The sequence below is a fragment of the Mesitornis unicolor genome, unplaced genomic scaffold, assembly GCF_000695765.1.
Source record: "Mesitornis unicolor isolate BGI_N332 unplaced genomic scaffold, ASM69576v1 scaffold47421, whole genome shotgun sequence".
In the NCBI taxonomy this organism is placed as follows: domain Eukaryota; kingdom Metazoa; phylum Chordata; class Aves; order Mesitornithiformes; family Mesitornithidae; genus Mesitornis; species Mesitornis unicolor.
Genome location: NW_010162655.1, coordinates 6,881 through 33,282, shown reverse-complemented (window position 1 = coordinate 33,282; position 26,402 = coordinate 6,881). Strand labels below are relative to the sequence as shown.

The 26,402-nt window shown below is 37.9% G+C and overlaps 2 protein-coding genes across 2 annotated transcripts in view; one reads left to right on the top strand and one right to left on the bottom strand.

Moving 5' to 3' along the window:
- Nucleotides 1-386: 386 nt before the first annotated feature.
- GFM2 (G elongation factor, mitochondrial 2) lies at nt 387-16,495 on the top strand. Its single transcript, XM_010193688.1, has 20 exons — nt 387-449; nt 1,000-1,084; nt 2,098-2,143; nt 3,589-3,686; nt 4,711-4,836; nt 5,225-5,313; nt 6,487-6,575; nt 6,819-6,879; nt 6,983-7,168; nt 9,914-9,994; nt 10,734-10,882; nt 11,391-11,531; nt 11,613-11,712; nt 12,546-12,735; nt 13,390-13,466; nt 13,955-14,093; nt 14,239-14,424; nt 15,383-15,498; nt 15,748-15,930; nt 16,367-16,495. The coding sequence occupies exons 1-20, from the start codon at nt 387-389 to the stop codon at nt 16,493-16,495; spliced, it is 2,334 nt and encodes a 777-aa protein (XP_010191990.1).
- A 977-nt stretch (nt 16,496-17,472) lies between these two features.
- Nucleotides 17,473-26,402, bottom strand: part of HEXB (hexosaminidase B (beta polypeptide)) — a 14,537-nt gene continuing 5,607 nt past the window's right edge. Inside the window, exons 6-14 of the mRNA XM_010193687.1 lie at nt 25,480-25,609; nt 23,657-23,837; nt 22,540-22,626; nt 21,880-21,952; nt 21,069-21,243; nt 20,174-20,264; nt 19,928-20,032; nt 17,579-17,711; nt 17,473-17,528 (exon numbers count right to left, since the gene is read on the bottom strand). Of these exons, the coding sequence (XP_010191989.1) occupies nt 17,651-17,711; nt 19,928-20,032; nt 20,174-20,264; nt 21,069-21,243; nt 21,880-21,952; nt 22,540-22,626; nt 23,657-23,837; nt 25,480-25,609 (903 nt within the window). The 3' untranslated portion in view covers nt 17,473-17,528; nt 17,579-17,650. The remainder of the gene's footprint in view (nt 17,529-17,578; nt 17,712-19,927; nt 20,033-20,173; nt 20,265-21,068; nt 21,244-21,879; nt 21,953-22,539; nt 22,627-23,656; nt 23,838-25,479; nt 25,610-26,402) is intronic.

Below are 26,402 nucleotides of genomic sequence, written 5' to 3'. Positions count from 1 at the left end.
TTCAGTCTCAAATACGTACATTTCTCTCCCCCCCTTTCTCTCTGGCAGTCAGAATAACTACGCTTCACTGGTCGGTAATGGGTACTCAAGAGCTTATCTGAGCGTGAGTGTAAACTCTGATGTTAATTTTTCAGCTTTACTGTTTGCTGATTGAGAAATAGGTTTAGTGTTTGTGGGTATGCATTTATGCCTCATTTTTAAGGCTTATGAACGTTATTTTTACAGATCTGACACCAATTTAATCTGCAGAGCAGGTAACCTGATCTAATTTGAAATTATGTCATGATTGATTTATATGGAAGTAATATAGTTCCCTGTTCCCTGTCATAAACATTTTGTATGATTACTTGCCTTGGCAGGGGACAGCTTTAGAGACGAGAGCCAGAATGTTGAGAATTAGGAGGAAATTTTTGATGAATGCATTGAAGTCATCATGTTTGTGCTATGAGGTAAACTTTTTCCCAATTTTGATACTTTCTCTGTGAGCAAAATAAATACTCAGGTTACTCTGAGTAAGCTTTTTTTTTTGGTCTTCCCTTTAAAAATTGCTATCCAAACAGAACACTTGATTCCATGTTGGATTTGGTTTTCACATAAGTCAAATTATGGCAATTTAATTTGTAATTTTTCTGTAAACTTCCTTAGTTATTTGTGATTTTGACTACCTAACATTTGCCACTGCTAAATTTGTATTATTTACACAAATAGTTAGATGTATTTAAAATATTGTGGCTACTGACAACATGTTTTGATGCTATCATAGGTTTTTACTGGACTTCCTAAATAATACTGGGGTTAGACTTGGTTCAAACCTCGGTGCTACCATCTTCGTGCTTCTGCTTCCAAATAACTAGTATCTTGAGACTGTATAAATATCTAACAACAGTATCAGTTCCTGTAGATATTTTTTTGAGTTTAGTTTTCTACAACTGGCAAAGAATGTACCTACACGGTAATTATTTATAATGATAAATATTCTATATTTTTTTTCCTTTTAAGCACATATATTTCAGGAGGACAAAAATGAGAGTCATAAGTGTGATACAACAAAACTGCAGTCTAAGGAACTACAGTTCTCCACCAGGTAAAAGTTTAAATCAAATTATTTCCTTAATAGTAGGGATTACTCTAAAAATGAGGAACAATTACTGAATTGTGTTTTATAGTATTCTTTTGGTCATTATTTATCAAATTTGGTGTATGAAGTGCAAATAGCAGTTAAAAGATTCAGGTACTGAAGAGAAGTGTTTTGTACTGCTGCTCTTTTCTCTGTATGTATGGTATAAAGCCCTAGTAAATAAGAAAAAGAAGAGATACGAAAGCCTGCTACGTTGCCTCTCATAAGATCAGTCTTTGTCTTCATTGAGATATTAACCTATAAGATGCCTCTTTAATATCTCTGCTAAGAGGGATGTTCTGTAGATGGTGAAGAAATGCTAGTTTAAATAGGGTTATATTCTGTTAGGCCTATCAAAGATAAACTAAAGCTCTAGGAAAGTGAGTTCCTGAAACACAACTTAAATGGCTTCTGTAACAGAGTTATGGAGTAGTTTCATAACAATTTAGCTTTGCAGCTTATTTTCCAACTAAATAGGATGTGAGGGAGGAAATATCTTTCAAGAAAATACAAATTTAGAACTCCTCAGTCCCATGTTTTCTTAACCTAGGTCAGTTTACATTTTCTCCCTCAGAATTATGCTACCTAGCTTCAGTATTTAGAGAAGTGTCTTTTCAAATTTGTTGTCTAATAGCCAGTTCAGATGAATGTCAGTATTACATTTGTCTTGAACTGTGTCATGTTTTGTTATTGCTTCTGCAGAGTAAGATTTGACTGTGCTGATGATACTTTCCTGTGTTGACTTTTCCCTATTGTTTCTAAGTTACAAGTGTTTTGAGCAGTTTCTCGTTTTTTTTGCAAGAGAGATATTTATTGAAAATTAAATTAAATGAGTTGTGGCTCTGTTTGGGTTTTTTTCACAAGCTTGTATTTTTTTTTTTAAGTATTTTTAATTTTGATAAAACCTATGATTTCTACATTGGGGTCAGTCTTACAGATTGTTGTTTTGTTTTGTTTTGTTTTGTTTTGTTTGTCTCCAGGAGATGTTAAATCTCTGCATTCTGTCATTAATCCTCATATATCCAGGTATGTCATACTATTTTATTTTTTGGATGTAACCTACAGTCAGAGCAATTGATGTGATAAGAAGTCACAGGTTGTTGCTGTGCTCATCACATGCTTAGTGCATGTGCACGTTCTAAATTAAAGTTAGTACTTGCTTACTTTTGCCTGACAGTTCAATATAGAACAATTGTTGGTATCAGTCTCGTATGGACTGTCTTATTTACATCATCACTGATAATAACTTATTTACATCAAAACTGAGCTTTTAGGGAAGCTCCAAATCCATGGTGGTTGCTGGGAGCTGAACGAGTGGGAAGGCATGTCTTGCCAACTAGACGATCATGTGGGCAAGGCTGTATACTTTGTGCTTGTCGGAGTGCTCAGCCATGTTAGATGAGAGCCTTACTAATGAGGGCAAGGTAATTAGGGACCAAGCTGCCAGAGGAATGGCTTGGGGGTGAAATTCTCTTGAAAGACTACTTCTGTCCCAACAGTGAATTCAGCTAGCATGAATGGTGAATGCAGGGACTGATTGCAAGTCTGTGATGCGCAGAGCTAGTGAAGCAGTTTTGGAAGATATGGGTACTTCAGAAAGGAAGACTCAACTAAACAGAATCAAGGACAACTTTGTGGGAACTTGGATGCTAGATTTGAGGCATACAGAGTATATATGCAGTGGATTGTTTCAGGCACCAGGGATTAGGGATTGGAATGGACAAGAAGGCAGAGGGGCTGTGTGTGTCTGTGGGGAGGGCACACAGGTAAGGATGTGTGGAGAAACAAGCGACAAGTCAAGGCGCTGCAGAAGCTGGGATTCCCATGAGAACATTATTAAGAGAATAAATAGCAGGTGGGATTTATACAAAGGCAATCTTTAAAAGACTAAACTATGTTGTTTTTAAGTATAACAGGACCATGGACCAGCCTAAAAGTAGGAGTTCAAAGCTACACAAAGCACTGTGTGCCTGGGTTATCTCGACCAGAACACTGGTTGAATGGTATGCATGGTGTGCTGCAGGATATCTCGGTCGTGGAACACCTGGCCATAAAGTATGGGAAATGATGGATGGGAAAGTGCTGTAGTATGTGAACATCCTGACTGGCTGCATAGTCAGGTCCTTAGCTGTAGCTATAAAAGTAGAGGTAGAAAATAAAAGCTTCACTTGGCATTCAGCTGCTGAGTCAGTTTCTTGTTTTCGACTCACTGCAAGGATGAAGCCAGGAACTGGCCTTTCCCTGAAGTGAAACGTGGAAACGTGTTGCAAAATAACTGATTTGAAGAAAATCCATGTTTTCAGTGCTAACATACTTCAGTATCAGAATGTATACTGTCTCAGATAGGCAACAGAGGAAAAAAGTTATTCTCCTAGTGTGCTAGTCTCAGCAAATATTAATTGTTTAAGTAAGTAACATTATCACTGAATTAAAAAAACCTGCATTAAAAGCAATATTTTCACTTTATGCAGAATCCGAAACATTGGCATTATGGCCCACATTGATGCAGGGAAAACTACGACAACAGAGAGAATGCTGTATTATTCTGGATACATAAGAACACTTGGAGGTTAGAAATACTTTTTGTATTTCAGTAGCTTTGAGAGATTTAATAGTATACAACAACATGCAATGCAGTTAGAGGTTGCTGGTGGGATACTTAGCATAGAAGCCAGTAGTTCCAAAGTTGTGCTGCAACATAATGAAATTTTAATGCACATTGCATTACATTCTAAGGCAGTTGTACTTTGAGAGATCACAAATTCCTGTTTTTCTTATAGTGCATTATGGTTTGTTTAACATCTAATTAGAGGCTCTTCATGTTGTACTTGTGGCTTATTGGCCGTTCTGGTAAAGCTGTTTTTTCCCTTCTCTTTTCACATGTAAAGAAACCTGTTTAAAAAAAAGTAACCTTTTCTTTTGACAGCCATAGCACAGGAAGAATTCATTGCTTCAGCAACTCACAGAATTCCTTCAAGATTGAAAGGGTTACAGCAGCCTCCATTTGTGCTACTTTTTGAGCTTTTAAATTTAATCCCTTGTTCTCTACTGTATATGAGAATGGCAGAAGGTGTTAGGCTGGTGGAGTGGTTGAACTTGGTGGCGTGCTTGTTTAAAAATGTGGAATTGCTTATCATTGTATTAAAAATTAAAAAAAATACGCACAAGCAAAACTCAACCTCTTACTTGTTTGTTTTGTTTTGGTTTTTTTGTTGTTTTTTATATATACACTTTGGTTTAAAATGAATTACCGAATTGTAAAATGTCGATCACATTCCATACAATGAGTGCAGCCCCATTTTTTGAAACTAGTTTATTCATGATTTTGGACTTTGCTTTAGTTAAATTTCTCATGTTAACTAGGATTAAGGACAACAAAAAAGTTGTTGAAATTGCTTGTCTTTGACTTACAGAGCATTTGATCCCTGGAAAGGGAGCCTGGGTAGATTAGCTGACATTACAATTTTCTGGAAAAGGCTAGTTTTCATAGCTCACAGATGTAAAAAGGACAGTACTTCAAATCTCAAATCTCTGACAGTGTCAGCTTTTGAATTACTTACCTACCTAACTGTAATCCTGTCTCCTGTTCACAGATGTTGATGATGGGGATACAGTGACAGATTTTATGGTACAAGAGCGAGAACGTGGTATTACCATTCAGTCTGCTGCTGTTACATTTGACTGGAAGGACTACAGAATCAATCTGATTGACACCCCAGGTACTACACTTCAGCAGAACTCACATTATTAGGGAAGAGTTGATGAGGCAAGGTTTTGTAGAACCAAAGTTTTAAATATGGTGCAACATTTAGTTGGTATAATTGTGTCAGTGAAAAGGCCTACACTGAGCTCTGTTCAGCTTTGGCTAATTATTGTTTGCTGGTGCCTAATTTAGCTTGTTTAAAGTGAGCTCAGACATTTCCACACTAAGCCGCTCTCAATCCTGGGATTGCCATGTAACAATCTTGTGTGTTTCAAGGACTGGTGGGTATATTTCTCTGCAAGTGAAGACAGAGGGGTTTTTTTATATGATTTTTAAAAAAAAGTAATGACCTGTTGATGTTGCCTGTTTGAATTATGATGGTATGAAAGAAAACCTTTTTTTAGGTCATGTGGACTTTACAGTGGAAGTTGAGCGTTGCTTGAGGGTCCTGGATGGAGCAGTAGCAGTGTTTGATGCTTCAGCTGGTGTTGAGGTAAAAATAGGTGGTAGATTTTTTTGTTGTGTGTGTGTGTCTAAAGACAGACTGAAATAATAGTACACAGGTGTTGCTCTGTATTATCTCTTTCGATGCTTTGATCAAAATTTGGCTTTAGGAGGCTAAGCATTTAACTTAAAATCCTGTGGTGTACAGGAATTTCCACAATAATGAGCAAGTAAGTGGGATTGCCATTAAAGTCTGTGGATTTTTTTGTTTTGTTGCTGTCCTTTACAAATGTTAATTAAGGTGAGTGCTTCTGGCTAGCTCCACCATTGGAAAAAATACAATTATCTGTTCATTTCTCATTTTCAGATTTCATGTAAAAAATGAGTATTTTTCAGCCAGAATTTCTTCCTTTCCCGATGGCCTATTTAACACACCCTTTGGGGCATAGTGGAGAAAAGGTGGAGGCACACTGGAATTTGATTTTATAGTGTGAGATGTTTGAGTAGTTCAATCCTGTAGAAACGTTACACATTGTGAAATCACTGTGTTCCATGTGACATGCCTTTTTCCAAGATGAGGGATGAGAGAACTCTCGATCAGTGTGAGTCACACTATTTAACTTGCTATTGAAAAACATTTAGGTGCCATCCTGTATGAACCTGTACTGAGTAACAGCCCCTGCCTCCAGTGACAAAACAGATCTGCTTGTTTTTTTTCTAAAACTGTAGGAAATTCTTGCATTATTTTTATGTATTGGTAAAGGACTATTTCTAAATATTAACTGATTTTCGCGTATGCCTTGTTTAACTTTCAATTAAAAACGTGTATCCTAAATGGCTCACCAGTACACAAATTACTAGCAAAACTACAGTAGTTTTTAGCGCTGTATGTGTAGTCACAGAAATGCTTGCTTAAGTAAATTGGTAATAAAGTCTTAAGTGTCTACATTACTGAGGATTTTTTTCCATATGTATCCCCTGTGATGCTTAGCTTCTCTCCATGTTCCCTTGCCTGTATGCCCATAGTGAAGGAGAGGGAATGTTGACAGCTGAGAAATGGTATGAGCTGCTTGTGGAGTTCATCTGTGCTGCTAAACATGGGATTGTTGCAACACCTTTAGCACAGCACCCTTCTGTACTCTGAACTCAGTCCCTCTGCTGTCTCGGGGAGCCTATAGCCCAGCTACCGGCACTAATGTTGCCATTTTGTCTTTTGCTTTAGGCCCAAAGTCTGACAGTGTGGAGACAAGCAGATAAACATCAGATACCGCGAATTTGCTTTTTGAACAAGATGGACAAAAACAGGGCAAGGTATTTAGACAGTTATTTTAATTATTACTGAAAACCTTGTAAGAGAATGTACCCAATCAAATTAAAGTTTTTTCTATCAAGCACAGAGCAAGCCAATTATGTTTATACATACTTTCATTATGCAGATGGGTATTTCTATGTAACTGTAGGAGTGATTTTGCAGTAAATACGGAATGGTAAACCTATGTAACTGTATCATTAAGTTTTATGTAACTTAGTACCTGTTTTGTTTTTTTTATATAGTTTTACATATGCTGTTGAGAGTATCAAACAGAAGTTGAAGACAAAACCTTTGCTTTTACAGGTAAGCTTAGAAATCAAATGGTTTTTGTTGTTTGTTTTTTTTTTCAAATGGAACTCCTTTCTTAATATTTTGCAGCTATGTAAAATCTGCACTCTGTTTGCAGTTGCCCATTGGGGAAGGCAAGACCTTCAGAGGACTGGTGGATGTTGTGACTAAGGAACAGATAATTTGGAAACCTACTTCTGATTTGAATGATGGAAAAAATTTTGAACAAACGCTGCTGCTGGCGGCTGATGATCCCAACCTGTTCCAAGAAGTCCAGGATGCCAGAAATACCTTAATAGAACAAGTAAAGTTCTAAAGTAAATACATAATATATTTAAAACCATTGTTTAGAACAGTAGAAAACACAGGCTGAAAGAAACCACTGGAGGTATTTGGTGCAGTGACCTGCTCAAAGAAGGGCTAACTTCAGCATTAGATCGGGTTGCTCAGGCCTTGTTCAGCTGAGTTTTCAAGTCCCTAAGGATAGAGATTATGATCCCTCAGGGTGCCCCTGCCAGTGCTTCATCATCCTTGTAGTGCAACACTATTTCTTTTTGTCCAACAAGAATTTACCATGTTGCAACTTGTGACAGCGCCACTTGTCCGTTCCATTTGCTCTTCTGAAAAGAATCTGGCTCTGTTTTCCCTGAAGCAGGCCCACCACCACCACCACTACCAATTCAAGTAGTAAGAGACAGTATTTGCATGCTCCCTTGGCCCCTCAAAGTCAGACAGACACATCTCTCTGGGCCTCCAGCTGCACTCCAGCCACCTTAGTGGTTTTCCACTGGACTTCCCAGTTTGACAGTCTCTTGCGCTGAGGAACCTAAAAGCTGTCAGTGTTTTAAATGTAGCTTCACGAGTGCAGGGTAGAGAGCTCACCACTTGCCCTTAGCCACTGGCTGTGCTCTTGCTGATGCAGCCCAGTGTGTAGCCTCTGTCACTGGAAGGGGTCATTGGTGACTCATGCTCACTTGTCCAGCAGGACCCTCTGGTTGATTCTGGTTGATTTCTGCAGAGCTGTCTCCTAGTAAGCTGGATTGATGATGGATTTGTGAATTTGTTCTGTCCCTGGTGCAGGACTCTGCATTTGTTCTTACAGAATTAATTCCAGGTTTTCTTCACTTTCCACCTGTCAAAGACACTTCATGCACATGGAAAATGTTAATATCTGATTGCAAAACATGTTGAGTAGAGAGAGCTGGATTCCCTGGGTGTGTTATATGTGCATAAAAAGGAAAATACTCCCTGTTTTATAAAAAGGGAGCTGAAGAAAGTGGGCACCACGTTTAGTATTCAGTTGGCTAATATGGCATCTTGTACTGTCTTAGTTGCCAAACAATCCTTGGAACATTCACATGAGGCTTGGCGGCTGTGACCCGGAACGTAGAGGATATCCATACCCTTCTGGAGTGGCAGCTAGAAGCTGGATAGGATGTTGCAGGCTGGTCAGAATGGCACTAAATACTCTGTTGGAGGCAGCTGAATCCCACCATTGTTCCAGATCTATCCAAAAAGTCCATGAGAGAGATGAGAAAAGAACAGTATAAATATTTAACATAAATTGTTACACTGTGAAGTTAAGAAAAGCAATAGAAACTTAACCTACTTGATACTAGTTTTTGCGCAGTTGACAATTTAGAAGGGGTGAAGAATGTAAGAATCGTTGGATGCAAAAGAATAATTTGCCTGTTGAGCGATGCAGAACATTTGAAATAGTTTGTCCAGAGTGTTTTTCTTCTTCCCTTAGCTGGCATTTTAGGATCTCACATTATTTTGTGTAATTTATAGAATTACATTGAAAGAGTTGGTTGTAGTTGAGAGACTCTAAGCAAATCTTCTCTCCAAGTAAAGAGGTTTTTTTTGGCATTTGATTTGGTTTTATACAGCTTAAAAGTGTAGTATTGATTACATTTGAATGCATACTTTTGTAAGCAGAAATATGGGAGGCTAACAACTATGTTTATTGCAGATATCAATACATTTTTCTGGAAGGGCTGCCCTTCTTACAACTTTGAGTAACATTGTGCAAGTGCATAAATGGATGTAGTGTCCTTTGAAACATCAGAATCAAAGATCTTCATTTTATATTGCTCCAGGTTCAGTAAAACACATGCACAATCTGGTTTTCAAATTTTCCAGTTTTTAAATGGGAATGTTATTACTCAGCCTTTTATCTTAAGAAATGTATCGTCAGATAGAAGGCTTTGTAAGAACAGTGTTGGGTACTTTTTCTTTCGTTTCTGGGTCCTTCCTGAAGCAGGAAGGGGTGGACCAGTAGTGTGATAATTGAGATAATTTTATGTTCATAAAATACTGTATTACATGCTTTCTGTCTTATTACTGCTCCTTATCAGAAACACTGTAAAATTTTGTAGTTCAAATACCAGCCATCTTGCACACTTTGCTTTTGCTTGATTAAATGAACACTTTCCTTTCTCTCTTACGTTTTAATTATTAGCTTGTTTAAACAGCTAATTGCTTATTAAGAATTCATTTCAGTGTTTGGTCAATTGCTGTCGTAGCCACTAGAGGGGGCCAAGTGCCTTTCTGCTCTTAGGGTGTCCTGAGTGTATGACAGTGCAAGGTTAGATGTGAGACGAGGATTAAAGAGGAGTTAATTTATTTGTCAAGCTAAGTGATACAGTTTGAAAACACAGATGAGCTCTTGGACCTACAAACCTTTGCCATGAAGGTCAAAATCCCCTGAAGGCTTGTCTGTTTTTTCCAGCTGTATACCTGTTGGGTCACAGAGGCTACTTGCAGCTTACTTCAGACTTTACCTTGTTTGCAAATCTGAGATACGCTCAGTTATGTTTTTCATGGCTGTCACTGTACAGCTGCAGGCTTTTTCAGTTTCAGGGAGAAAAACAAGCATCCTTTCTCAAAACCTTCACTTCTGTAATTTTCTGTCATCTGAGTTTATGATCTCTAGTGTCTTTAAAGGCTTTCTTACTGCTCTGTTTAGCTGTATTTCCTAAATAACAAGATTTGTGACTCATCTGTGAAACTGCTATATGCCAACTAATAAAGAACTCTTGTGTTGAAGGTTGCAGATCTGGATGATGAATTTGCTGAACTGGTTCTAGGAGAATATAGTGAAAATTTTGACTTAATACCAGCTGACAAGGTAATTTTAAAATTTCATTATTTATAAACAAGTTTTTACTAGCAGTTATTCTAAAGGGCTGCAGTTTTCTTCCTTTGGCATGTGCAGATTATAATTTTTGCAGATGTGCATTTTTTATCATCAACAACCAAAAAAATCACACCAGCTTTTGTAGTGAATTTCCAGTCCTGTGAATTTAAGACAAAGTATATTCAAGCTTAATATGAATTTTACACCATAATGCACTATGATTCTCAGGCCTGCTAGGCACAACTGTAAAAATAGGGTACCTTTGTTCAGGAAGGTTTTTTTGAAAGTTACGCTGCTACAAAAGCATTTATGGAAAGGTGAATGGAATTTCCAGGCAGAGTCTGTGCAGTTTGTGTCCAAGCTGCTGGTTCATACTAACAAAAGTAGCATCTCAACTGCTATGAATTTATTGGATCTTCAGATGCTGCATGTTGAAAGTGGTGAGGTACAACATTCTGAATCAAAAGGGCTGTTAGAAAAAGAGCAAGATCAGCTGCAGATCTCAGTGAAATGTTCAGAAATCTTAAAAGCAGTCTCTTCTGTTTTAGCATCTAAATATTTGGGTTTATGGTTTGGAGCTAATTGAAAGCGAAAGGAGTTTGGAAGAGTGATGTTATACTTGAAAGCATACTTAACTTTGGGGATTTTGTTAGCAATATCTGATAGCTGAAATGCAATTTAGGGCTAATTTGTAGTTCACATGTTGACAGAAAATAATGCTTTTTTTCAGTTGCAGTCTGCTATCCGCAGAGTCACACTAGCTCAGAAAGCGGTGCCTGTACTGTGTGGTAGCGCGCTGAAGAACAAAGGAGTGCAGCCATTACTGGATGCTATTACTTTGTATTTGCCTGCACCTAATGAGCGTTCATACGAGTTTCTGTAAGTACAAGGAGAAAAGGAGGATCAGGAAAAAGGAAAAATAAATAGGAAAGCATAAAAGGATAAAATAAAAAATATCAACAAAGTATTCATAACGTTAAAAATGTTTACTGGTTTTAAATATTAAATAACAGCAAAGATGTGCAGACATAAAAATACAATTCATTACTGAACCTCCTTTGGTCAGTGCAACTGAAATTGTATGCATCTCTCTCCAGTTGTCAAACTTGCACTTCAGAATTCTAAAGTCTATTTTTAATCTGAGGATTTTACAAAATTGAGGACTAGGTATTGACTTTAATATTGGCTGAGTTATGTAACATTTTGCATATCCTACTGGAGCTAGAACTGCTTAAGTAATATATTTTAGTATGATTTTTAAAAATCTGCCCCTGTTAATATTAGATTAAGAAGCATATGCTTAAATCAGTTGCAGTTTAGGTAAATGTGAGTTTTAGTGGATTAATCCTACAAGTACGCTTTTTTGTTGTGCCTGGTTATTTTGCAGACAGTGGTACAAGGATGACCTGTGTGCCCTAGCATTTAAAGTTCTCCATGATAAATGTCGTGGACCACTAGTTTTCATTCGTGTTTACTCAGGATCACTGAAACCTCAATCGGCTGTATATAATATTAACAAAAGTTGCACGTGAGTAAGATAGAGATGTGGTTTAGTGTAGCATTGGAATCTTTGTGAAAGTCCTGGGTAATTCAAGAATTTCATTTTCAGTGAAAGAATGAGCCGGCTGCTCCTGCCTTTTGCTGATCAGCAGATTGAAATACCATCACTAATGCCTGGCAACATTGCCCTTACTGTGGGGTTAAAACAGGTAATGGAAAATACTGATTCTATAAGGGACCTTGTTTCCCTAGTGTGCTTTTTATGTCTATATGTACTCTATCTCATACGTGTTCCTGATTTATTGTAACGTAAGTAAACTTGCTGTATTTGAAGTACATGTACATGTACTTCCTCCTAAAATGAAATATTACAGTATACAAATATCACTAATTGACCTGGGAGATGCAGTGCTGATGACATGAAAATGACTGAAAACTGAAGGTGTATTTTAGTAGGGTTTATTTAGTTGGTTTATTTAGAAGGGTTCTGAGCTTGTAGTTACATTGTATTTTAAGAGCTGCAGTATAATGCCATGGAGAAACCTACAGAGAAGGAGTGATGTTCCAAATAAGTTACCCAAAAGCAACAGTTTAACTTAAGTTCAAATAAGTTTGTTTCATGCTTGCTCCTATTAATTTACTAGTTCAGTGTTTTATTGTGTGAACAGGCTGCATAGATCTCATTTGCACAGATTTTCAAAATGTAACCACCTTTGGCATGCATAAGCAAACTTTTATTTACCAGTACTGTTCTTTGTGGCATTATATCTTGACTGGTTTATAGATTTAACTATGCAGTGAACTGGACAAAGAAATGTTATTCTGAATTCAAGCACAGCTTTTCCTCTTGCAGATCATTTTAGTTATTTGAAGAGAGAAGTTACAGTAATTGTTTATAAATAAGTAAATAAGTGGAGGTTAACAAAAATGGTTTTGAGGAAAAGAAGTGGTCAGTAGTTTTGATTTTTTTGTTTTGGCTGTTTTTCCTATCCACTCCTCTCCCCATCCTGTGTCTTGTGGGTCACTGGTTGTTGATCTGTAGAGTGCCACTGGAGACACCATAGTGTCATCAAAGGCTGCAGCAGTAGCTGCAGCTCGCAGAGCTGGAAGGGATGCTGGGGGAGAGAAGAGGTCTACCAGTGCCAGAGAGAGCCTTCTGCTGGCAGGTGTTGAGATCCCTGACCCTGTCTTCTTCTGTACAATTGAGCCTCCTTCAATGGCCAAACAACAAGGTACAATGTAGCTGCCTAAGAATATGATAAAATACTCTACAAATGAGATATTCAAGCATAACCATATCCACATGTGTAAGAAACAATGTTTGTCCCCAGTCCATGCACACCTGGTTAATGTGAGAGTTTCTTTTTCCCCCCCAAAGAGTGTAAGGTAGATAAATGCAGTTTCAGCTGTGAGTTTTTCATTCTGTAGCTGGTTTCTTCAGCAGTTAAGGTAATGGAGAATCAGAAAAAAATAATTTGCATTTGAAGTTTTTAATGAACTCATCTTGAAATATTTAGGCAAATCATAGATGTGTTAGCTGAGAGTTTTTCTTATCTGTAAAAGTACTTTTTACTAATTCAATGAGGCACTTAGAGTTTCCATTCTGTCTTCATACAAGTACAAAACAGCACTCTGAAAATAGTATTTATGATAATTAAATTAAAGCTCTGTGTAGCATGCAGTTAATTTGTTGGAGAGAATCAGAAGTTGCAAGTTGCTTGTAATTTGAGTTGACTTTGTTTGCTAAAATCTATGCTTCTCTAGAGTAATTTTGATTTCTTCTGAGATTAAGATTTGACCTTATGAGGAAGTGCAGTGTAAACAGTCATTGTGATTCTCAAATTACTAAGGTCTCTTTACATAAAATGTTTGATATTTATGAACAGACTTGGATAATGCATTGAGCTGCCTTCAGCGTGAAGATCCAAGTTTAAAAGTGAAGCTAGATCCAGATACACGACAAGTAAGATGAATCTTCTATTGCTTACCTCATAACCAAGCTTTATTTTAGAGCTGTCAAGACCAGTCCTCAGTTAGTTTATTTACATACTGAGATTTTATTGAATTTTCAGTAGATGTTTATATCATATATATATATATAAAGTTCTGTGCGTCAAACTAAAATGGAGTAGAGGAACTACTACTTTACAGAGTAGAGGAAGTCATCTTGTACTCTCCATGTTTTTGACAGTTCTGTATGTAAAAATGTTCGAATTACATAGTCTTTAAGATAATGTAAGATGACCTTTTTTATAGTGGCCACAGCAACGGTAATTACCCTCTCACTTGGTGTTTATGTCAGATGATCTAAAGCAGTCCTATTTTCTCTATAGGCTCCTTAGAATTAGAAATATTTCTAAGAGATTGTTAAAAGCATTCAAGTCCTTGCTTCAACAGTTTGTATTAGAACTCTAGGTTCCACATATTTTTTCCCTTAACTCTTCTTACTAGACTATTCTTTGTGGCATGGGAGAACTACACATAGAGATAATTCATGACCGAATCAAACGTGAATATGGAATTGAAACTTATTTGGGACCTCTTCAAATAGCATACAGAGAAACCATCCTAAATGCTTCCCAAGCTACAGGTAAAATGAGTGAATGGAAGGAAGATCTTGTTTCTGGTTTTGTAACTTCATTTATTTTAAATGATCTTATGAGTAACTTTCAGATGAATTTTATGTATTAGGGTTTTTTCCAAATGGTTGTTTTGCTTCTTTTTTCCCCTTGCAGATATATTGGACAAAACAATAGGAGATAAACGACACTTTGTAACTGTGGAATTAGAGGTGAGGCCCAGGTTAGGGGAGAAAGCAATGACAAAACCCATCATCGAGTATGCTGCAAGTGTCACTGAAGTGCTACCCAAAGAACTCAAAGGTGCTATAGAAAACGGAATAATGAATTCATGCATTCAAGGTAAAGAAGTGCTGTGACAGCTACACAGGTATAACATTCCATCAGGAGCAGTTCAATATATTCCTAGGATGAAAAACTCCTTGGTAGCTTGAAAACTAAAAGACAGTACCTATTAACATTAAATGTAAAGGAAAATTCTGACATTTCCTTCACTACAAAAATTGTCAAACACCCCTTTCCCTCTGCCATGGAAGTCAGCATGCCTTTGGTTTTAAGTTTGATTTCTTAGTCACTCAACAGTGAGCTTGAGATTCCTTTGGTTTGCTTTTTAATCTGGTGTAAGAGATAAGAATAAATAGTAAAAATAAATAAATACGATAAACAAACAAACCTGGCCAAGTTCTCTATAGAAAAAACTGTGGTTTTTTTTTCTCAAATGTGGTTCAGGCCCCCCATCCAGTCTAATACAGTTTTTGGTCTGGTTGAGAGATTGGAGGGAGAAACAGGACACTTCATCCCTCATGGAATTGTGTTAACCCTACAGTTTAGGTAGTGGATTAGTCTCAGGCTTTGCTGTGATCACTTTGTGTTGAGAAGGAAAATACAGAAGATATTCAGGCTTCTGGTTAAACAGGAGGTTTCACTACTTTTTCAAATAAGGTCTTGTTTCAACAGACAAGTTTTAGATATTATAATGGTATTAAAAATAATTTCATTTTTGGGAATGGTTGTGTGGATTAAGACACTTGGGAACTTCTGGTTCTGCAGATTATCTGTGCTCTTGGTAAAGAGTAGAAAGTATGAGTTTGCATTCCTTTACCCTTTTGGCAAAGGTATGTAATGACAAAACCACAAAATAAGCCACAAGACCAGTGGTCATGCCCCTGTGAGGTTAAAGGGGAAGAAGAGGGAAAAGAGGAAAGTCAGAAACTCCAAATTAATCCTGAAACTTTTTGCCTGTGGCTTAGTATTCTGAAAGGCAAATGTGCTTTTTTTTTATTCCCCCCATCCCCCCCAGGACCTTTGCTTGGATTCCCAGTTCAGGCTGTAGATGTGACAGTGCAATCACTAACGGTGAATCCCGACACCTCTCACACGATGGTATCAGCCTGTGTCTCCCGTTGTATGCAAAAGGTACAGCAAAACTGTAAGCTGCCACAGAACACAGTAGTGTGGTATACTACTGGGAAAATATATATCAGTATCAGGTAATTGTTCTTCTCTGACAGGGGAATGCCCTCACTGGGGACGACTTTAAGCTTTCAGAAGCAGAGAATTTGGGAAGCAGGGTTAGCTTGTCTTATGAAGTGCTTATTACGTCAGTTTTCTATTAACAAGAATATAAGAAGGTAGTCAACATAACTCTCCTTCCCTTCCATGTAGGCTTTGAAAAAAGGTGGTATACAAATACTGGAACCCCTGATGAACCTAGAAATCACAGTAAGTGAAGATCATCTCAGTGCAGCACTCGCTGACCTTGCACAGCGGAGAGGTAGTATTCAGGAAATCCAGAGTCGTCAAGATAACAGAGTTGTGGTTGCTGCTGTTCCACTAGCAGAAGTGATGGTATGTGATTATCTGATGGTAAAAGATGGTAAAATGCAAATCTGATTTTTTTTATATACCTAAAAATAATTAGGCTTCAGTTCACTTTTTCTCTTATGGATGAGTAAGTTTGGAATGGATGTCTTTTATCATATTTTAATAACTGATGCTCTGAAGCAAGTGCCCGCAAATCTAGTAGTGTTTTTATGCTGGATTTAGATTGTAAAGCCAGCATGTTCTCAGCTGTAAGTCACAGAAACAAGTTTTACAGATAATAGGGTTTTTTTAAAAAGTATATTAGGAGGTGGACTCATGCATGTATCGCAATATTAAAAAATTAACTTACTAGTATGTTGCAGTATGCTTCTGACACTCTGTGTGTGACCTAAGTAGTGTTCTATGCTAACTTACCTTTTCTTTATCCTAAACTGAGTGATGTGTTCTCCCTTTTGTTCAGGGCTACTCAACAGTTTTGCGTTCTCTAACATCAGGCTCAGCAACCTTCACTTTGGAGCTTGCCAGTTATCACGTCCTGAACAGTCAAGAGCAAAGTGTACTTCTTCAGAGGAGGATGGGGTTGGTGTGATGGCTTTACTCTGTAGAACAATAAAGATATTTCCTATCCTCCCTGTTAAATATTTTCAGGATTTTATTTATGTACATCAGTATGATCTGGGACCAGTGAGTTGTTGTAAATGATGAATTATTACTGTATGAGCAGCCTGTGCTTTTAACTGTCCAAGGGAAGGCTCAAGAGACACTGTTCTTCTGGCACAGCCTTGTAATTGTAAAGCAGCTGAACCAGAGATGCAGCCACAATTCAGTTTTGAAAATTCTTATCTTAAAGAGATCTACAATGAGAAGTGATGCAAATGCTCTTCATGGATATGAGCACTAAATGCACCTTAATGTGCCATTAGGTTTGTTTCTTTAGTAAGTAAAGTTTGTGAAGTTTATGTCTATAAATGAAATAATTTCACAGTTTTGGCAGTCTATATCTTGATTTATTTTCAGCTGAATAAAAGAATATGGTTAATAAGCATTTTAAACTGTACAACTGTTAAGTGTTACTTCCTGTATTGTTAGAAACCAACTTAAACCAGAGTTCAGGTCTGGGTGTGTAACTTCTATCTGAGTTTGGTTTAGCAAATAAGCAGAAGAGATGCTTCTGCAATTGAGTAAAATCTGTGCAAAAAAATACAAGAAATGCAGAGTTCTCCCAGCACAGTAATCCCTACCTACCACCTTGGAGTTTGTTGAGGGAAGATTTTTTTTTGACCTTTATGAATGAGTGATTTAAGCTGCAATGGTTCTGATCTGCTATGTGTTAAAAGTCAGTTCTCATTTGCAATTACCTGGTTATATAGAAAAGTGGCAAATAAGGTAATTTGAAGTAAAAGGACAGTTTGCTTTTTAAATACAGTATCTTAGCTTTATTTCCCTTCCATTTGAGAATGTAAGTAAACTGGAATTGGTCTCTCTACAGTATCAAGTTTCAGGATTTCACAGTGAAGAATCTCTTTCTAATGAAAGCTGAAAAACCATTTTTACTCCAACAAGAATGTCAAGTAACTTTATTTTTAAAGTGAAAATTTAAAAGTCTTGGTTCAAATACCAAACTCCATATATGTATATGTATATATATATACATATATACACACACACACACACACACATATATATACACACACATACCCCAGAGGCACTTCAGGTTGTTAAGTAGAAGTCTTTGCAGCAGTTACTACCCTCTTGCTTCATGGGCGCAGTATCCAGCAAACACAGGTTCTGCTGCTATGCCACGGCTGTTAAAATAAAGTGGAGTGTATGTGATTATAATCAAACACCAGGCTGGCTGTGTAAGCAGGAAGAGAGATACTGGCACTCTATTTTAATCTTTGTGTAAACAAAGCTACTTCCAAGAAATAACAGATGGCCTATTAAGGGAGTGAAAAAGAGCCCTACTCTAATCCTACTGATTGTACCTCAGTTAAGTACAGTTTTTCCATTTCTATCAGCAGTACCAGGATATTAGAAAACAGGTTGAAAAGCTTAAATTCAGAGGCTAGTTACCTTGATGTTCTGCAAAATCTATTGCTTTTATTGAAAAGTCCTCATAAAAATGTGAAAATATGAATCAGTTGACATTCGCACACTCCTGCTCCCAGCCCCAATATTTCCTTCACATGTAGCTCTAAGTATACCATTTTCATTCATTTTTTTGGAGAGCCAGTTTTGGTAAACAAGCTTTTTTCCCAGCTCTCATGTGGCTTTAAAAACAAATCCTTGTAGGTTATGGTGATGCAGTGAAATAGTACAAAGAGATGATTCAGAGTTAAAGCAGTTGTAGTCAGAATTCTGCTTCTTGGATATTCAAGAGCTAGAGAGTACAGCTGCATTGACTTGTAGGATAACATATATAGTGTGTTTAAATTGCACTTGAAAGTGGCAGTGGAAGAAACTGAATAATGAAATACCACAGCTGAACTATTGTTTGCCCCTAAGCAAGACCTACTCTTATGTTTTCTAGGGCTTTGGAATATACGCCCACCTTTTTGTTTCCCTTCTCCCATCTCCATTTCTTTGCAATTTGGGCTGCTGTATCCTACAGGAAGCTGAGTTTAGATCTGAATAGCAGCTACTGCTTTCATGGTATTATTTCAACAGGAGTGGCCTTGGCTAGGCAGAGCTACTGTTCTTGCAGTGACCATGATTGAGCTGTTACAAAGTTGTACCTACCCATTCCCTCACTCCCTGGCAACCAGCTGCAGAGCAAGCCAGAGCTCTTCATTCTACTTGGAAAGGCTCCTTGGCCTGCTACAGGCCAGTGGTCTGTATCATGCATAAAAATGTTAGTAGGGATACAGTACTTTGCTCTGAGACTTTACAACAGCCTGATGGATTAAATCAGCTCTTCTAATTCACACAATGCTAAGGAAACCCTGTATACATGAAAGGCAACTGAACTGGCAGATCTGAGGAATGTTCATTTAATCAGTGGAAATGGAATGGTTTCTTTAGCATTTTTCTGGTTCAAAACCTATATGAACAGTCATTTTCAGGAGGACATGTGCTTATATTAAGGTAGTCTGTTTATAGCAGGAATTGTTTGATAGAAGTTTATGTCAGCAAAGCAGTTTTACCAGGAGCAAGTAGTTTGAGGAAAAAGTGTGCAACAAGTACAGGGAATGATCCTTAGTCTGTCCCTGCATTCTGCATCTCTCCTGCTAGCACTACCAGAGCAGTTGAAGTAATCTGGATCAGCTCCCTATACAGCAATACAAGTGCCAGAGTTAAGGAAGAAGATGGAGATGCAGCAAGTTAACCATAGCATGGCTTAGTTCACTGTAAAGCCCTAATCCTAGAGGTACAGCCACTACACACTTAATTTTCAGTTGTATCAGTGTTTTCTCTGAGCCCCATCAATAGATGCACCAGCCAGTTATGTGATAGGACATAAGTTTTTAAAGCCCTTTAGTCTTGTTTTCAATATGTATTTGTTAACTCTTTCTCAATGTATCTAATTTTTCTCAGGACTGAGGAAGACAACACAATTTACATATAGTTATTTTCCTATAGCATTATTTTAAGCTTGCTTGAAATAAACCCAGTAAGTCAAAACTTAGGAGTGTTTCAGTCACTCTTAGCTGATTGAAGAGCTGGTTTATACTGTAAGCTAAAAGTCAGTGATTCTGACAGAATCATGCAGAGACATCTAGAGGAACTAGATCTAGGAACTAGAGCAGAGTGCTTGAGTCTTAAGTGCTGACTGTAAGAGAGGCACAGATGAGTTCTAGTATTTCACTGAAAAAAGTTGATGAGTTCTGGAAATGTTACTTGCAAAAACTGTCTAGAGCTCCTGTCTACTCTTCTGTGAGTAGAAAAACACATGAGATGACATAGACAGATTAGACTGCTAGCTCTTCTCCCTTCATTTCCAGGCCAGCAGTTTAGGCCTGTACTTAAACTCCATTGGTTATAAAGCATGAGAACCAAGCTTTACTTTAGCTTTTAATCTTACCGGAGCATGCGGCATCGATGGTTGGTCAGTCTTGTATAGGCATCCTGCAAGTTGGTCACATTCTTGCTGCTCCAGAGTCTTTCCCCTACAGCACTTGCTCGAGGCCTGTAAAGATCCAGAAGCATCAATTTTTGTAACTGTTTAGGGTCAGCACAGAGCACTGTTATCACTAACAGAGTCCTGTTGGATTAATTAACACTTTTTGTAGCTTGCTTTCTAAAAATCTAAAAATAAAGCAGTTCCTACCATAATCTTGGTGTGAGGTTAGTTGCATCCACAAATTCTGCCCACATGCAGGCTTCTCCACCTATTAAAAGCTTTTTCTGTTTTTCACTTCCTAAATTAAAAACAGAAAATTAAAATTTATATTTGCCCAGAAGATGGGCATATATCAACAATTTCATTTTCCAGCACTGAGAGATGATTCATGTTCAGCTGTTTGTTTTGATATAAAATATCCATCTTGAGCACAAACATAACATTCTTGTAGTCCTGTTACTGACTGTGAGAACCACTGGGCCATTCCCATTTCCCTTCTCTCTCAGAAAGGGCTTCACCTTTTGTCTTCTGAAAACTTTCCACAGCCTTCTGACTTTCTTCAGAGATTTCAGTCCTGATTGAGACTGTTCATTCTATCACACACACAACATTCCTTGAAAAAGCTACAAAGTCCGGTGTTCTCCCTCATCAGCTCTGAGTTACCTTGCACAAAATGAAAGACCCAGGGAAAGCATGAGAGGTCTGCAGCTTTAGACAGGGAGAGAACATGTATTTTTCTTGAACAGTCTAATGCTCTAGAAGCTTAACATGCAAATTCAGTGTCTGTCTACCAACAGCCATTTTGCACAACTCTACCCCTAATGTGTGATCCATCTGTCCCCCCAGTCCAGCACCCTGACTCACACAAGCACCAGTGCCAGGTGCTTGAGGAAGGTAACACTTTTCCCTGTGAAAAGCGGAAAATTGCATTTTTATTTGAGAATTTTCCAGAGTTCTAGCTGACATTAAAGTCCTTTGATTACAGTGTAACTGATAATGACTACATGACCACTTTAAATAGCCTTATTCTTTCCATTTACACCTTACTATGAACCAAATACTTTTATGCACAGAACACACATATTAAAAAAAAGGAACAAACCAGGGAAGTTAAGTGGTTCAACACTGTAGTATTTCTTCCAGTCTTGCCCATAACTAATGTAGTCTAAGTACCAGGGAGCTGCCAGGATAGCCGTGAACCCAGCTCCTGTAACACGGCTCAGTTCAAGAGCATAGCTGTTTTCCATCCACACTTCAACTACAGTATCTGGTTTCAGCTAAAAGGAGGAAAAACAAAACAAAAAAACCCCACAAAACATTAAGACACTCCCAATTGCTGCTATCTGGAGGAAAGTATGATAGATTTCAAAACTGGGTGTTTTGTTTTGAAGAGGAACATTTTGGAAGATATTGTTTGTCAGCTATCCACCACCTCCCCAGTCTAAAGCTGATTATCTCTCTGCTGGTTTTAAACAGAGTTCACACTAGAGCAAAACCTAGGTTATACTGTAGGCTGTTAATACCCTAATAAGAGGGTTCCCACATGCTCCAGTTCTGGAAATAAAAAAAGTTCTGACCAGCTCTGAAAAGCTAAGCACCTAGTGTTACGAGACCAAATGCACAGTTATGTGAGAAAGAAAATTAAATATGGAAACTCAGAGACCTCCCTACTGTTTATGCTGATGCTCTAAAGTGTACTGTATTATCTGAAACCACTTATTCCTGTTACACCTATTTAACATGTTCAATAAATGATAATTTCAAGGCAGGACCCACTCCTATGGAGACTTGCTAAAGTCAGCAGACTTGCTGTAACTCTTAAAAGACACAACCATAATTATGTAATAGTCTGCTTTGGAAGCCTCCCACAACACTGTGCTGTTATGCAAAAGTATCTTATTTTCCCATCTTACCTGGGCTTTGTTGTCAAACACTTCTTGCCAGACTATGTATCCTTTGTTATAGGAGGAAACAACATCCAAAATTCTAGAATTTAGAGATAAGATCATGTTTATGAACTTCAATGAGATCAGTAGAGGCATACAAAGTAGCAACATTTTCTACCCTAAAGCACATCAGGCCTCTCCCAGTACTGCATAGGGGACCAATACAAACCAGGCTTTTCTGGTTCTGGCCCTCCGTGCTCTGCCTTGAAGAGGATGTTCTCTCACATATAAGAATATGCACATGCAGTAACACAAAGTGATGTTCATCAACTCATACAGGTGTCTAAATCCATGTTATTTAAGAAGAGAAATAAATGGCTGCAAAAACCTTATGACTTTTCCTCCCCATCCTGTGTGCTGACATTACAGCAGATAGCCAGCTTAAGTTACCCAGTACATTCAGAGTGTGCAGAGAATTAGCCTGCATGTCCTTGTGGTGTCCCACATTTTAAAGCTGTGAACTTTACATTCAATGTACTAAAATAAAAGAAAGTGGGTAGTCCTCAGTATGTGGCAAATTTTGAAAACAATGTAGGCCAAACTAAACCAGCTTCAGTATCTGCACCTCAATACCACCCTCAGATAGTGGCTGTGAAAAGCTGAGCAAGAATTAAAAAAACAACACACCTCTGAATATAGTAAGATTCCAGTTTAGCATAGTCTATGCCAAATCCTTGCTGCTTCATGAACTTTTGCACGTCAGGGTTAGACTTCCTTGAATAGTAATAACAAAACAAGTTTAAAAAAAAATGTTTTCTTTTAGATTTCCCAACCATTTCCACCTATGCACAGCATACTATCTGATGCCTTAGGCACAACAGAGCCTGGAATGCACAACAGAGCAGCAGCAGCAGGGTAACATGATTTAGGTATTTTGAAACAGCTTCATCGTGATTTGAAATAAAGCCAATAGCCCTACTTCTCTGTTAGAACTACTGGAGTCCCTGTTTTGAAGCAGTTTCTGGCAGGCAGCTTCAAGCTCCTACAAGCTCTGGCTGCTCCGTGACTTTGTGGGAAGATTGCCAGCAAGTCTGGAAACAAAGCAGCCGTAGTACCAGGGGATCTGCAGGAGCGACATAAAGAATTTGGGAAAATAGCCCATAAGCAAACCAACACTTTTGTCAGAAAATTTCTGACAAATGGTTTATTTCTTTTTAAAAATTAAAGTAACTCCTGAGTGTTCGGATTTGAAATCAAGAGAATGCACAAATACTAACTAGAATTTGAAACCTCATCCACTTAGATGTGCTCCAAATTCTGTATTTTTAGTTACTCCAGCAGAGAGACTTCAACATATTCAAAATCCACAACCAACTGAAAAACTCTATTAATACATGCCACACTTTTAATACAGGCACAAAAGAGTCAGTATTGAAATACTTTATGTTAGCAGATCTTCTGGAAGACAGAAGTCAATGTGAAAAACAGCTTTTCCTTTAACACAAAGAGTTTAAATGTTAATTATCTTATATAATACTTCTCTACCATACTAGCTCTTCTTCCTGTCAGGTTAATTTTAATAAAGAAATCCTTTAGAGCACCTGAAACTACTAAAGTAAAATTCTGCACATCATCACTTGCTTGTTGAAGATCACAAATGCTCTGCCTGCAGAGTTACAGAAGTAAGAGTAGGAATCTTTGGGTTAAGCAGTGAAAACTCTCTCATACAACTCGGTTCCATAACTGATGGATTTATGCAAGTTTAAGAGGCACTAAATATTTATCCTTTGAACCATCACCATACCAACAACTGAAGTCCACTTCATCTCCTCCCAAATGAATGTATGCATCTGGAAATACACTGGTGACCTCTCTGAAGAAGCTAGTCATGAAGTCGTAAGTTGTATTCAAAATGGGATTTATAGGTCCAAAGGACCCAGTTGGCTGTGCTCCACTGTAACAAGGGGTGAGAAGATCTTTTTGACCTAATAGAAACAATTAATAGACGATATTCAGTTCCATGTTGGTATGCTAACTTTGCTAGCAGGAAGAGGCTGCTACCCATATTAAAAACATTAATATTCATTCGTTAACTGTTCATCTATTCTAATTATAATAAAAGAGACACAGAACAAAATAAAACAACTTGCCCAAGCTGAAGAACCCTCTAACTGGAAATGAGGACTTTGACTTTTAGATTTGTGATTTTACACACACAAATTTATGGAACATATCACTATACCTGGCAAACAGCTTCTGGATGACTACTTGAATATAAAAGCTTTAATGGATTCAGGAAGGAAGCCAAATAGAAGGAAGCCAAATATAATGAGTGTGCTCCAGAGGCCTCCGTTTTCTTTGTATTACCTCGCTTTGTTAACACCTAAGTAGGTGGGAGATTATATGGCTCAAGGTAGACTTCCAACCTCATTCTGCTACAAATTTACCTCTACACAAGAAAGGAATGCTAAACAGACATCAAAACTAAGCACTGGTTCCTGAGTCAAGATATTTGAAGCAGCACAAATCAGGATAACAAAAAACAGGGAAAAATTATATGTAGGTTGGAGAGTCCCAAGTCCAATTAATTTGGTAAACTGTAGTAGCAAGCACCAGAACCTTCCTAGCTGTGTGTTTCCTACTTTGAGCACATTTCCCCCCAAACATGGTCCTAGTGGTAGACTGTTCCACTACCCTCCTCACACTTGTTCCACTACCTTTCCCTTCTCTCCAGTATCTTGAATTTTAGGGCAGGGAGCTGAACCTTGCTCTAAATATGTATGTAGAGCACCTCATATATCACCAGGCAAACCACTGGCTTTTGTTAGTGCTCTGTAACAGCAAAGATCATGTGATATGAAGGATTCAGAAACACTGCTTAGTAAATTTAGTTTTTGTCTTATTCCTTTCCTCCTCATTTTAAGTCAGTGAGAAAGAGTCTGAGGCATCTTTCAACATAATGGCCACATCCCTGCAGGATGAGCACAAGACCTGCCCCATGGCTAAAGCTAAAACTATGAAGCACTAGAAAAATCCTTACTATTTCCAGTCTGGCCAAAACTATCTTACATGAATTGCAGTAAAATCACAGTCAGTGCTTGAATTGAGGTACAGGGTTCCCTCCTCCTTGAGTACATGTAACCACCACCACTTTCAGGATTCAAGCATTCTCTAATGAGAAGTATTACTCTGAAACCAGAAGACAGAGTGAAGCAGCATCAAGCTTTGCTATTTTGCATACTGGTAGATTACTACTCTACTAATAGAACCTTCTCAAAGCAGAAATCTCTGCTCTAGAGACAGCAACTCACTATTTCTAGCCACTATTTCTAGACTTACTACTCTAAACTCAAGAGTACTGTATGGAGAGTTACAACATGAAGTCAAAGGCAGAGAAAATGTATCTGTGCCTTTGCACACACAGCCAGCACAGGAAGCATCAGCTTTCTCCACTCACTGTAGTACCTCTAATGCATAAAGGTCATGACCACCACTAAGCCTGCCCCTTGTGTATCTCTTATTAGGGGCCTTTCAAAGTACTTTAAAGGCTGCTTTTAAAGAAGTTCATTTGCTTACTGTACCCTTATTACCACAATCTTTTAACCATTAACACTGTTTTGGACATACCTTTTCCCCAGGACTGTGTGTGTCCTGGGGTATCAAATTCTGGGATAACTCTAATGCCTCTTAACCGGGCATACTCAATCACCATCTGGACGTCAGAAGGAGTATAGACATGGTTATAAGAGTACGCTCCCTGTAAAGTATTCACAATTAGAGACAGTTTACTTTACTACATGTTACACCAGCGGTTCACAAAATTGGGATTAAAGTGTTAACCTTTTCTGGTTTATCACATGTGAAACTGCAGTGACAGAACTTTTGGTTGACTGGGGAGGGGGAACAAAAACCAAACAAACATACAAAAATTAACCCCTTTTTCCACACGAAGACAAATCTCCTGATAAGACAATCCTTTCCTCCTTAGCTCACAGTTACTGAAGAAAACAGAAGAGCTTGTTTCTGTTCCATCCAATTTTTGAAAGATACATTTTTCAGTTCTTCTGTACAGAGAGGGTTAGCTTTCCCCTCCACCTCTGCATCATTAGTTCTGGAATATGTTGTTTCAGAACTACTAATTGAAGGCTCTTGTTTCATGACATGCATGACAAATGGAAAAATTCTGTAAAGTCAGAAAGAACAGTGTCTTCTTCCAACATCTGTGCTTGTCATCTTTGACACAATGTCCAATTTAGCATCAGAGTGTTAGTTTTGTGACCCTGAATTTGAGCATTATTCCACTGCCACACAGTCAAAAAGCGTGACAAATGACTCAGACTGCTAAAGTTTGGTGAAACAGATTTGTCTAAGAGCCAAACTACAAAAGAAAAGCATCATGACTCCTCATGATTAATAGCACCTTAAGCTTCTATTTATCTGGAAACCATTTCAACAGCTGAATTACTCAAAAAAAAAAGAAAACAGTAAATAAGAAGTCTGCCAAAAAGAAGGCTATTGAGACAAAGGCCATCTCGCACTCTCCAGGTGTC